The sequence below is a fragment of the Monodelphis domestica genome, chromosome 1 (assembly GCF_027887165.1).
Source record: "Monodelphis domestica isolate mMonDom1 chromosome 1, mMonDom1.pri, whole genome shotgun sequence".
Taxonomy (NCBI): Eukaryota; Metazoa; Chordata; class Mammalia; order Didelphimorphia; family Didelphidae; genus Monodelphis; species Monodelphis domestica.
The window spans coordinates 166,098,448-166,112,636 of record NC_077227.1 but is presented as its reverse complement, the minus strand read 5'-3'; the positions used below and the strand labels follow the sequence as shown (position 1 = coordinate 166,112,636).

The window sequence follows — 14,189 nt, the reverse complement described above, 5'->3', positions numbered from 1 at the left end:
ATGGAATATTGTAAACATTGTCAGAGTCAGCAGATATATAGGTTAATTTGGTTTAATTGGTTCTTTTTCTTTGTTACAGAGGAAGGATCCCTCTGGGAGCAATGGGAAGAGAGAAGGGAGAAATGATATATCTGAAAATGATTGTGATACAAAAACAAAAGGAAATCAATAAAAAAAATTTCCCCTAAAGGCAACAGGGCTCAAATAACTCGTTTCCTTTTTCATTGAGAATTCAACATCCAAGTGGGCACATGCTGATGAACATACTCTTAGTCAGCAGAAACTTAGGCAACTGAAATAAAGGTATATACTTTAGCCCACAGAAATGAATCATGGTTTCCATCCTGCTATGTCAACTTAAAGACTATGTCTTGATAAGCAATCCATCAAGAGATATTTATTGAGAAATTGAGCTTCGGTTGTGGGAAGGGTGGGGGGAGAGGAGGGAGGAAAATAATGTAACTCTTGTAACCAAGGAATAATGTTCTAAATTGACTAAACAAATTAATTGTAAAAAAAAAAAAGATATATTCATTGAGAATCTACAAATGGTTGGCCACTGAGCCAGAAGCTATAGGAGGGTGAGGAGGGGGTAAAATATAAAAGATAAATAAGACCAGTTTCTGACTTCAAGAAACTTACTATCTCCCTTGGGGGAGATAATCATTGTTGGCAAAGAAGGTGCTCCCGAGTTTCCTTCTCTTTGTAAGAGTAACTACCAGTGTGGCTACTGCAGGAGATCTCCAGGGTTCAGGGGAGCCACATAGCCAGTCATCCAGTATTCCCTTTTGCTGAGCTATCCATAATAGGAGCTGACATGCTGATTTTATGGGCTGTTTTGAGAACTAACTTAACCACTAGAGATATATAGGAAAATACATTCCCATTTCCAAACAGCTGAATTGCAAATGTCTTTTCAGGACATAATCCAGAAATATAGGCAAAATTGTAGACCCTTTAGTGCAGGGCCCATTGTGTAAGTGGCCAGTATTTATATACCTTATAAAGACAAAAATTTCAGTTTTCTAAACAAAACAAATTAAGAACTAAACTTTGAAATCACCCAAGGAAAGAATCAAAGTGAAATTAATTATCTATAATTAGAGCAACCTAAATAAGTTTTTAAAACAGGTTTTGAATAATAATACAGGTATAACCCAGTGGAATTTCTTGTCAGCTCTAGAGGGGAAGGGAGAGAATATGAATCATGTAACCATGGAAAAATATAAAAAAATAAAATAAAATCATATTAAAATAAATGTTTTTAAAAATCAATGATTAAGAGTTAAAATGGCCTTCCAATTTTTTCAGATGAGGAAATGGAAAGAAAAAAAGTGACTTACTCCCACAGGTAGGAAAAATTAAATTAAATGAAAATTCAGATCCCCCGACTCTAAATTCATTGATTTTGCCACAGTATCACAAGAGTAAGGTTTATAGAAAGTGTGCTCAAAAGAGAAGAGCAGTGAGGTTGGGGAAGGGATGATCCTAGAGGAAAGAACTGTACCACCCTGGATGTTGGGAGACCCAGTCCCAGTCCCATGATGCTAGCTTTAGCTGATCTTCCATTATAATAAAGGTAACTCAAGTTTGTATTAAAATTCCACATTGCTTAAAAAAAAAAACTTTTAAAAGTTATTTTTGGCATGTCAATAGTGAAATACAATGAAAGACAAGAATTTTCCTCAGAATACATTTGCTGCTGAGGTTTCCTTAGACAAACATAAGAATACAGAAAAACTGGCAAATTACCTTTTTTTTTGCTAGGGGATAATTTTGAAAACTAAATTAAAAAAAATATTAACTGTCTTAAAAGTATACATATTTGACATTCTTTTATGAAGTCAATGAATATAATACTAAAAGGAAGTCCAACTGATTAATTGAAAAATCAGTGAAGGTCTCTGAGAATGGCTAATGAAACATACCTCCTCCCTCTCATGGCAGAGGACCATTAGGATAGAATATTTTATAGACTGGCAAATGTGATCACTGTTCTAGAGGTTTTCACTTAATTGCTTTTCTTTTCTTGTCATAGGGAAGGGTTCGATGGATGGAGGAAGGAGTTTTAAATGATTTAAAGACAAAGGATATTATAAAACACATTTAAAAAAATTCGTATCTTGGGCACTATTGTGCATAAAGGATTTGAATCTCAACATTACACATGACTTGATATCACAAAATAAATGCCATGGAGAGTAGAATTTTCTGGCATTAAAGTTAAGTGAATTTGTAAAAAGTCATTTTAAAAGGTCTCTCATTGTGCAACTGGTCCCAGCACTTCCTGGGAAATAGAGTGGGAGAAGCAATGTCTGATTTTAAGTTCTCAGGAATCAAAAATCACTTCTGGTGCTTGCTCTTTGGAAGGAAAGCTATGGCAAATCTGGACAGCATACTAAAAAGCAGAAACATCACTTTTCTGAAAAATGACTAGTTAAAGATATGGTTTTTTTCAGTAGCAACGTATGACTGTAAGAGTTGAACTCTATGGAAAGGTGAGCACCACAGAACTGACTCTTTTCCAATGTTGGAAGGAAAGGATTTCTGAAAGTCCTTCGGATAACGAGATCAAATCAGTAAATACTTAAAAGAAATTAAAATTATTCTTTGGAAGGACAAATACTGAAGCTGGACCTTAAATACTCTGGCCACAATAATAAGAAAGCAGAAATCATTGGAAAAGATCCCGATGCTAAGATTGAAAGCAAAAGAAGAGGAAGATAGAGGGAAAGATGGAAAGACAGTGTCATAGAAGAAATGAAAATGAGCTTGGACAGACTTAGGGTTAGAAAAGGCTGGGGTATTATGGTCTATGGAGTAAGGAGAGTTGGATACAACTAAATGACTGAACAACAAACATTGGGTCCCCTTGATGCTACACTGAAGGAAGCTTCTAACCTTGTTTCCTTTTTTTTTTTTAACTTGAATCTGTGTTTATCCTGTGTGTAATTAGAATTGTCTTTCCAGGACTCTCTCTCCCAGCATCCCATCTTCATTCTTATGTTATATCCTTATATTTTGGAGATAAAGTTTTTCAGTAGCTATGCCCTTTTTCTCTTCTTCCCAGAATGCATTTGTGGAATCTGCAGGGAGAGCTTGGCAGGAAAATTTACTCACTTGGTTTTACTTAGCTTTATATTTTTCTTTTTATATTTCTTTTACTTCAAGTGATTATTAATAAATTTTGCTTGGAGTTATTGGAAATTACTTTAAAACTTACATTTTTAAATATCAAGAAAATTGGGCAGAATTCAGTATCATCTTCCTTCTAATATTGTGGACATTACAAAATTATTTATATACATACTGATCAAACCCTCAAAGGATACAAAAATATAGTCATCCATGTATCTTTTCTTCAGATTCTCAACGATGGAGTCCTCAGTGATTTTGGACAGGAGCACCATGTCATCCACACCACTGTGCTTGACATTGTGACTCTGCCAGTGGTATCGGTAGTGTCCTTTGCTTCCCTGAAAGAACAAACAAAAAAACCCCAAAACATGATTATCAAAAATATGATCACTTTCTGACTTCCAAGCCTTTTCCACAAAGATTTATTTGCATATTATGAATGAATGAAATAGAATAACATTTATTACACAGGCACTGTGCTAAATGAGTTTTATATTTCTGAATTTTAGTTCTTATTTTTTATGACCCCATTTCTCAGTGAAGATATTGGAGTGGTTTGATATTTTCTTATTCAGCTCATTTTATAGATGAGAAACTGAGGCAAACAAGGTTAAGCAATTTGCTCAGTGTTTGAAGCTTGCTTTGAACTCAAGTCTTTCTAACTTCAGGTTCAGCACTCTATCTACTGTGCCACTTAGCTTCTATATGCATATACATTTAAGTGAAAATAGTCAATAAAATGGCATTTTAAAAGATTCATTATTCACAGTAAATACCCTCTAGTGACACTATATAAACTAAAGGCCACAATTTACCATGATTTCATGAAAATGGAGAAGAAACCTATATAACCAATACATACTTTAAGTATATTACCAATGAGGACTTGATTGAGAGAAATTTCATTAAAAAAATAAAGAAATGCATGATTGGAAAAGAGGCATGCTGGCCAACTGTTGAGATTGAATGAGTCTGAGTGGTCCACAGAATTTCTTTTTAAAAAAACCTTTACCTTTATCTTAGTACCCACTTTCACTTGGGGCAAATTTGTGCCTACTATATTCCAGGTACTGTGACAAATACTGAGAATACAAATATAAGCAAAAAAAAAAATTGTCTTGTCTTCAAGGAGCTTCCATTCTAAAAAAGGAAGCTGGAAAGAGTGATACTTGGCAGCCTAATGTGGAAATAACTGAAGTCACGTAGGAGCATGCTTTGACTAAGATAAGGCAAAAGCTCATTTATCAGAACTCAGGGTCCCAGAGGAAGAGCCCAGGGTTCTAGTGGGAGAAGGAGAAGGAAGATTAAGAGTAAGGCTGGAGCACATTGATGGCAAGGTTTGGAAATGAAACAGTCCCTGCTCTCAAGGAGCTTATGTGCCATTAAAGGAGATAATATGTGCACAGAAATACTTACAAAATAAATGTGATTTTTTTTTGGAGGGGAGCATTATTTGTAAGTCAATTCTAGATAGAGATCAAGAAAGACTTCATAGGCTCCCAGTTATCTCTCTAGACTAATTTCATGTCTCCCCCTATTGCATATGCTAATCTCCAAACTAGCCTACTGGCTACTGCCTAGACTGTGACATGCCACCTCCTGCCTCCATGAGTTTGGACAGGCTCTTCCAGATCCTTAAAATTCTCTCCTTTCTCAGCCTCATTTCTTGGAATCCCTGGTTCCAGTCAAAGCTTAGTTCAAGTGACATCTTCTACAGAAGGCCTTTTCCAATCCCCCCAGTTATCAGCACTGTTGTTCTGTTGTTGTTCAGTTGTTTTTTAGGTATGTCTGACTCTTCATTTGGGGTTTTCTTGGCAAAGATACTGGTGTGGTCTGCCATTTCCTTCTCCAGCTCATTTTACAGATGAGGAAATTGAGGCAAGCAGGATTAAGTGACTTGTGTAGAGTCACACAGCTATCAAATATCTGAGGTCATATTTGAACTCTGGTCCTCTTGACTAGAGACCTAGTGCTCTGTCCACTGTACCACCTATCTGCCATTCCCTCCAAATAATTTTTTATTTGTATAAATCTGTGCTTACTTCTCTTGTCCAAATTGCCCCCCTCACACTTTTGTCACATTATAATCTCTTTGAAGGCAAGGGCCACTATTTTTATGTCCCCCATTGGTGCCTGGCACATAGTGGGCAATAAGTCATTGCTTATATTCCTGAACATAGGTGGCTTATTCAGTATAAAAATATAATTAAGTTCTAATTAACACAAACAATTTATTGTGTATTTCCATTGGACTGGAATCAATGAACATTTTGCATAATTATAATTTCAAATAATGTGAATTCAAATACCTGCCACCACTTAGGGAAATGTATTATTCCCACTGATCTGGACCTAGCTGAAACTACTTTATTAGAGATTTATTTATTACACTGAATACATGCAACATATGGAATAAGAATATCATTCTAGAACATCCATTTTGCAAATGTATTCAGTGATCATGTATTGCCTCGTATTAATCCAAGTGCTTTATTGGCATTGCCTTTGTAAGCTTCTCTTGTTCTGTGGTTGCTCCTTAGCACCCCTGTAATCATTGATATTTCTTCTAGCCCAGACACATCACCTCCAGGAAGGAAAAAGGAGCAGCATACTTGGAAGGGTGGGGCAGAGGGAAGAGCTGGGATGTTTTGAAATCCTGTCAAATTCCTCTTTTAAAATATTAAAACTCCAGGGACAACTAAATGCCTCAGTGGATAGAATCAAGCCTGGAAACAGGGGTTCAGATCTGACTTCTGTGTGATCCTGGACAAATCACTTAACCCAAAATGCGTATCCTTTACCACTCTTCTACATTGGAATCAGTACTTAGTATGTATCCCAAGGCAGAAGTTAGGGTTAAAAAAAAAAAGAAAATATGTGTTAGATAAGCTTCAACCAGGCATGAGTTATAATGCCGTTGGCCATGAGTTTAATGCTAATAAATGAATAATATGGCACATCTAGTAAAAGGAAGAAGAAATTCACTGATCTGTAAATGAGGCTAACATAAATCCTATGACAAGAGACTCAAAGGAACTTAATCTTGTATTTCCCTTAGGAGGAACCGTACAATATTCATTAATTCAATATTCATCGTGACTTTGTAGAACATAACTGCCCCAAATGACAAGAATCTACTGCATGTAGAAAAGCTGATAATTGTTGTGGATTTATTTTTCATTCTGATGGTTTACTAAAGCTATTGTTTCAGTTGATTCTTTGAATTTTTCTAAGTAAGCCATTAATATAATCAGAGGTAGTTTTACCTGTATTTATTGTCTTTTTCTTCTGGTATTGCTCTAACTAGCACCTCAACACTTTGCTAAATAAAAGGTATTTAGCATTCTTACTTTTATTCCTTATCTTACTGAGGAAACTTCCAGGTTTTCTTCACTTACAAATAATGTGAGCTGGTTTAAATGCTTTGACCATATGAAGTAGAGATTCTTTTATTCCTATGCTTTTTAGGGTTTTCCACACAATGTTTTATTAAAAGCCTTTTTTGGACTTCACTAATACGATAATGGGATTTTAATTTTGATTAATAATAATTCAAATGTCGAACCAGTCCTAGTTCATAATGACAATTTAAAAGTGTATTGTTTGGGGGCAGCTGGGTAGCTCAGTGGATTGAGAGTCAGGAAATCCTAGGTTCAAATCTGGCCTCAGACACTTCCCAGCTATGTGACCCTGGGCAAGTCACTTGACCCCCATTGCCTAGCCCTTACCACTCTGCCTTGGAACCAATACACAGTATTAATTCCAAGATGGAAGTTAAGGCTTTTAAAAAATAATATTGTTTTCATTGATTGCCTTCTCTCTTTTTGGTTTGTGATACTTCAATTTTCAAATCCATCAGTACCATTTTTTGCAATAAAACAGTAAAATTATCTGATCTAATGACAAATTTTAAAATAATACAGATATTTTTAAAAATGAGCTCATTCTGTCTCTTCTTTCATTAACTTTTTCAAGCTTCCCTGGCAATAACTTTTCTCCTAATATTCCTTCCCAACTCTGTTGCTTTGATCATATCACCACCTTCCACATTGTCTAGCTTTTGAGGTCCTCCACAGTCTGCTCCATTTATCTGACCCCTGCCCCATCCTATTTTTCATTATCCCTTCCCCATTTGGCTTCTTCACTATCACTGCCTGGGTCATGCCTCATGCATTACCACCATAAGTCAATGTGGTTACTTAAAAGAGTCTTCATTTTAACACTTGTTAGCAGTACCAGCCTAAAAGTAGTTATTTAACCTCTTTGGATCCCAGTTTCCTCATCTGTAATATGAGGAAGAGAGACAGCTGTGACTCAGTGGTTAGAGCACTGGACCTGGAGTTAAGAAGACTTGAGTCAAGAAGCCTCAGACAGTTCCTAGCTTTGTGTGGGCAAGCCACTTAACATCTGTATGCCCAACTAAAGGCTCCCTGGGAGAAGGAAATAGCAAACCACTCTAGTATCCTTGCCAAGAAAATTCCATGGATAGCCACAGTCCACGGGGTCCACAAAGAGTCAGACAACATGCTATGAGGAATAGAAAATGGACTTCTGAAGTTCCCTATTATTTTAAATTTCTGATCCTTTGAGGGATTTTAATTTTAAATCTAGAGTTGGAAACAGCCCCAGAGATCATTTAATTTAGTCCCCATGTTTCAAATGAGGAAACTGAGGTTATATATGATCTATTTTCCCTTCTCTCTTTTACTTATAGAATTCTCAAGATCCTGCAAAGTGCCCACCTTCCCCACACTGTTCCCCTGGATCTTCCTTCTGAATTCCTATGGCACATATAATAAATGTTTCGTGTAATGTTTTGGTTATTGTTTCACATGAAGCATAGGGGCAAAAAGCCCAACCCAGCCCAACCCGGGATGATGTAGTGAAAAGACCCTCCTGTTACTTTGGAAGCAGAATTGCTCATTAGTGCTGTATGTACAATGCATGGTCATTATTTAAGGTTGTAAGAAACCAGGACAAGATACTTCCTGGGGGAAAATGATTCATCATTCAAGTAGGTAGACAGAGAATTGAGGGACTCTGGAAAGCACCTTGATGTAAGAACCTGGTAGATGGGGATATTTTCCATTTATTCATTCATTAAACATTAATTGTCATGGGAGGAGAGAGAAGGTTGAATACCACTTCTGAAATGGAAAGAATAGTAGTATTACCTTGGGAACTGGCAAATTACTTCATTTTGCTGGGTTTCGTTTCTACACGTTAAATGAAGGGGTTACAATCCAGGGTTTGGTAAACTATGGCCTGCAAACCATATTTGGCCTGTTGCCCATTTTTATATGGCCTGCAAGTCAAGAATGTTTTTTTTTTACAGTTTAAAAAATTAGAATAATTTTGTAGTTTTACAAAAATGCAAAAACCATTTTTAACCCACGGGCCATGCAAAAAACAGATGGCAGGCCATATTGAGCTCAGAGGCCACAGATGGCTGGCTGATCACTAGGCAACACTATATGATCTTTATAGACCCTTCTAGTTCTAACATTCAGAGCTGGATTGGGAGCAAGAGGGAACTATTGCAGGTCCCCCTCCCAGAGTTGTAGCACAAATAGCCAAGCATGATGAATGGAACTAATGAATGAAAGAAAAAGCATTGACTAAATTGCTATGGGGCCAAGCCATGTGCTAAGAAAGGGGGTTGGAGGAGATACCAAAAAAAAAAAAAAAAGCACAGACATTTCCCAAATGAAAGACACTCACAATGAGTACTTTCCCTATGAGACTATCCTCAATTTAGCCTCCATATATATTGTCTGTAAGTAGAGTTGTGCTCATCTCGTCTCTCCCATAATGTGAAAGTAGGGACTTGGTTTTTTCCCAGCACTTAGTGCTATTTTAGTAAATGCTTATTGGTAGAAGAGTTAGGCGATTACTTAAGTAATTTTACTTAAAACGTCAGTGATAATAAAGAGGCTTTGAGGAAAAGGATATCATTGGCTGCCACTGATCCTCCCTTCAGTCCTAATATCCCTGCACTTGAGATCTAGGACCTTTATTCTCTGTGTTTCTCACATTTTAAATAAATACATAAATAGTTGTTGGGCAACTAAGTCACTAAGTGACAATTTAATTGGGAAAGGCAGTTGATATAGGGGAGCAGAAGCTTGGGAAGGATAGCTAAAAGATACTGGTTAAATAGGAAACAGTATCTGTTAATTCCAACCATCTACATCTAGATTCAGGATATCTTAGGATATGATTTCTCTTCTATGTAACTCATTCTAAGTGTCATTTCTGAAATTTAAAAAAAAAAGTTTTTCTGACTTTTCATATGTTTCATAGCCAGTCAGTAATGATATGAATTAAATTAAGAAAATTATTTAAAACAAAATTTGTAATGATTATTCATTCACTTAGAGAAAAGGGTTGTTTTCTATTATGTTCTTTCCCTCCCCTACCCCACCCCTTCCCGTATCTGACATACAATTCCACTGGGTTGAACGTGTCATTGATCAAGACTCATTTCCATATTATTAATATTTGCACTAGGGTGATCATTTAGAGTCTACTTCACCAGTTAGTGCCATCTACCAATGTGATCAAGTAGTTGTTTTTCTTTTGTGTTTCTTTTCCCACAGTTCTTCCTCTGGATGTGGATAGAGTTCTTTCTCATATGTCCTTCCAAATAGTTCTGGATTATTACATTGCTACTAGTAGCAATTAGATTTGTAAATGGAGTCCATTACATTTGATTTTACCATAGTGTATCAGTCTCTATTGTACATTTGTTTTTGAAAACATTCTGATAATTCAATTTCAGTAGAATTGGTTTCCTTTATAATCTCATGTATTCTATTTTCATATATTTATTTCATAAATTTTTTATTCTGAGGAGTCTGTAAGCCTTGATCCCAAGGGATCCATGACACAAAAAAGGGTTAAGAATCTCTGACTTAGAGGAAGGGTTTGGAACAAAGTTTCTTTGATTAGAAAATTTAATGCATAACTACACACATAAAAAATTGATCTATGCATGACTTTGAAAGAACACACCTATTACATAAAATGAAGTACAGCTTGTACTCATCGTGAGTCAGTTCTTCCCCATACATTGAGAACAAGCTTTCACCAAGGCATGTAAAGGCAATTGTGGGTGCCCTTAAAAATAGAGCCAAAGCCTCTGCTGATTCCCTGGTAGACTTTCATTGGTGCAATGTCACTAAATGGTGTGTGTTTACCAGGGTGTGACCTAAGGAGAGGAAAGGTGAATCATTCAACAAAGCTATGATTATTCCCTCATTGAAAGTATAAACTCTGTGCTGGAACTGGGGCAGCAGAAAGAGAGCAGTTACAGAAACCAACTCTTGGAACAATTGGACTTCTGCAAGTGTCCTACAACTTACTCTTCTCTTCATCCAGACACGTACACACAGCCATGTGCACTGGCAAAGCTAGGGAATTCTGGTCAGTCCCAAAAAAAGCATAAGCCATTAAATGCTGCATGTAAAGAATATTTTATGATGGGTATATTTTCACTGGCTGGCCCTCACATCTAGAATACTCTCTCCCCTCCTCTTCATCTCCTAGCTTCTCTGGCTCCCTTTAAACCACCAGTCTTGGGTTAACATTCTATTATTTCAGGGTTGTCTAATTAATAATGGCCTCAGTAGGCAAAGAAACAACACATATTTTCAATTCCCCATCAGTCTGAAATCCAACCAATCCATAAAGATCAAAGATACACTGACCAAAAGTTGGAACCCTGGATGCTGCATTATAAACATTACAATTTCATAGGATTCCAATCGTTTCAGTGTTACTCACAGGAGAGAAGCTCTATAGAGCTGCTACTGCCTCTGTGGCCATAAAGCAGCCCCAAAAAGTTTCTCTTCTCTACTCCCCTCTTCCATTTTTATCTTCTTAAAAACAGTAGTTCTTGCTTCAATGTGACAAAGGATGAGACATTCCATTTTGAATAAGGGTTATTTTTCTTTTTCTATTGATCATTTTTGAGTTCAGTATCTCCACACAGCTATTTCCCTACAAATGGTAGATGATAATCGATCAATGAGCTAGACATGGCCTAGATACTTAAATAATCCAATTTGAATGTTTTTGTTTCTCTTCCTAGATCAACTCCTTTTTTAAGTCACAAGTAAGCAGATGACAGCAACAGCCCCAATTTTGAGAGAGGCATCCTCTGAGTATGGCTTTGCCTCTTAGTCTCTGTTGTGTTATGATTAAAAATCCTTGGAGACTATATGCTAACTTAAATTATTTATGAGAGAGAGAGAGAGAGAGAATCATGTTACCCTAACTAAAAAAAAAAAACACTTCCACACTTCCTCTGAGGCTTAAGAGAAGTGTTAAACGCTCCAGAGAAGGGAGCAAGTCTCATGTTCAGGCAGAGAGAGAGAGAGAGAGAGTCCTCAGTGAAAGAGCACATTATTGCTCCATATATTTTCTCATATGGTCAATGATGTCATTCCTTCTGCATCACAGATTAACCAGCCTTCAACTTCAGTCCAGATCAGAGTCCTGACTTCTGGACATGCCACACAGGGACTTCCACCAGCCCCTTCCAGAAGTCAGATCCTCCAGGTACCCACATAACACTTTAGTGACTTGCTGGTATCCTGAATCAACATTCATGCCCAGGTAAGGGGTTACAGTTTATGTTAATTTTGCATAGCTGAAATCTGTGGAATATGACTTCCAGACATGATTTGAAACAAATATACCATCCATTTCCTGACCTTTAATTATAAAAATCATACAATATTATTAACTTGTATGCAGTGCTGTCACATATTTGTTGCATTTCAGTTGTGTCCCCAACTCTCCAGGACCCTATTTGATGTTTTCTTGGTGAATGTACTGGAATAATTTTCCATTTCCTTCTCCAGCTCATTTTACAGATGAGGAAACAGAGGCAAACAGAGCTAGGTGACTTGATCAGTTTACGTGGCTAGTAAGGGTAGATTTGGACTCACAAAGTTGGGTCTTATTGACTCCTGTTCCTGCCACTCTATCTCTATGCAATCTTTCATCTATGCTCACAACTACCTGATAAGGTAGGTGCTACTATTCCCAATTTATATATAAATTGAGAAGTAACATGATCAAGATCACCTATCTAGTAAGGAGCTAAGGCAGAATGTGAACCAAGTCTTCTTGACTCCAAGTTCAGAGGTCTAATACATTAAGCTACCACCTATGTAGTACCTTCTAATTGCTTTCAATTTCAGCTGTGAGTAGTTTAGAAGCTTTCTACAACTTGATCTTCTAATAAATTACCTACAGAGTTGGTATATAATCAATAGCTTTTACTTTGTAGGAGTTGTCTCCTACTTAGGATTAGGGCTATTGTTTTGGGTGTGTCCTAAAAGGCATCCATTCAGAAGAAGTTAAAATTTTCTCCAGGCTGCCCCAACTAATCACTCAAGATGCAGAAGATGCCTTTGTTCTGAGAGTGGGAAAGGTGGTTCATGAGGATGAAAGCTACTACATGCAGTGGTTCTCACCAGAAGCCTGGACTGAGGGAAGATGGGAGTGGAAGAGAGATAAGATATAAGGAGAGGAAAACACACCCTCAGCATTCCCTCTTCAGAAAGGAACAATGACCAACAATGAAGTGCAGATTAGACTGGTCATTCCAATAATGAGAAGAAAGGTCAAAAGTACCAATTCCCCATCCCTGAGTGGCCTATGGAAGGGGAGAATGGTCCTCAGGTGACATACTTTTTCAGACAGACCAATCAAAGCTTCCTATCACAATCAATCTTGATAAAGAAAGGAGATCAAAAGAGGTACACTATTATAGGTATCTTTACATAAAGAATCCTGTGTCCATTAATAGGTGCAAAATGGATCTGATCAAATTCAGTTGTAACTTTCCAACTAAATGGCCAAATGTACTCATTTTGAATAGGTCATACCATTCCTGTTTCAGGTAAAAACAAACCAAAAACAAACCAAAAAAAACCAAACAAACAAAAAAACAACTATAAGAATACATAAACAAGTCATTGGATTGGGAACAAATGAGTTTTATTCCTGGTTCTGCCAATAACTAGTTGTGTGGCCTTGGGCAAGTCATTTCAGTTCTCTGATCCTTCTTTTCCTCAACTGCCCTACAAATAGGTAGTAGAAATATTATCAAGTTAGCTTTACAGATGAGGAAACTGAGGATCCATGAAGCTCATGGTTTGCTCATAGTCACATGGACATTCCAAGTTAAATCCTTAATTTGGATCTTCAATGTTTGTTCCATTTTGAGTAGGATTGGTAAAGTTCTCACTCTTGGAATTACCTTGAATTTATTTGTTTATATATTGTAATCCCTTAGAATAAAAGCTCCCTGGGAGTAAAGGCTGCCAACCTTTTGTCTTTGTATTCCTAATGTCTAGCATAGTTGGAATATAGGAGATTTATAATAAAGATTTAGTGAATTGGAGGCTAAATAAAAAGAAATCTATCAATGATTTCCATCCATTTTGGTGAATAAAATAGATTTTCTTAGAGTCATTATTTAGTGACTTTTTGCCAAGAGAACTGGGATTACAAATGGAACATGAGATTATTCTCATCAGAATGCTGGATGATTCACGAAATGACCATAGTATTATAATCTCAGCTCTCAAACACATAGATATAGGAAGTCAGCAAACATCAGATTCATAAACAATAAGAAAGCTTTGATTTCAGAAGTGGTTAACAAATATAAAAGTAACAGAATTCCCTGATATGGAGATTTATATAGCATTTTCATACATTATCCAATTAGAACCTAGTAACAACACTGACATACGTACTTCAGACATTATTAGATCCATTTAATCTTATTTTATTTTTTATACAACTTTTACTTTCCATCTTAGAATCAGTACTATGGCAGATGAGTGGTAAAGACTAGGCCATGAGAGTTAAATGACTTTCCCTAGGTCATACAGCTAGGGAGTATCTGAGGACAAATTTAAACCCAGGACCTCCTGTCTCTAGGCTTCCCCCTCAACCCATTTTACTTTCTGAGTTATCAGAGGCATCCTCTGAATCCAGTTATTTCCTGATTAGCCCAACAAATTAAGTTA

General features: G+C 36.6%; 1 protein-coding gene across 3 annotated transcripts in view; it reads right to left on the bottom strand.

Annotated features, from left to right (window-relative positions):
• The window catches only part of MYO1E (myosin IE), a 249,712-nt gene that overhangs the window by 161,121 nt on the left and 74,402 nt on the right, over positions 1 to 14,189 (bottom strand). For all 3 annotated transcript variants that reach the window (XM_056809198.1, XM_007479659.3, XM_056809206.1), the window contains one exon: positions 3,333 to 3,476. In XM_056809198.1, the coding sequence (XP_056665176.1) occupies positions 3,333 to 3,476 (144 nt within the window). The remainder of the gene's footprint in view (positions 1 to 3,332; positions 3,477 to 14,189) is intronic.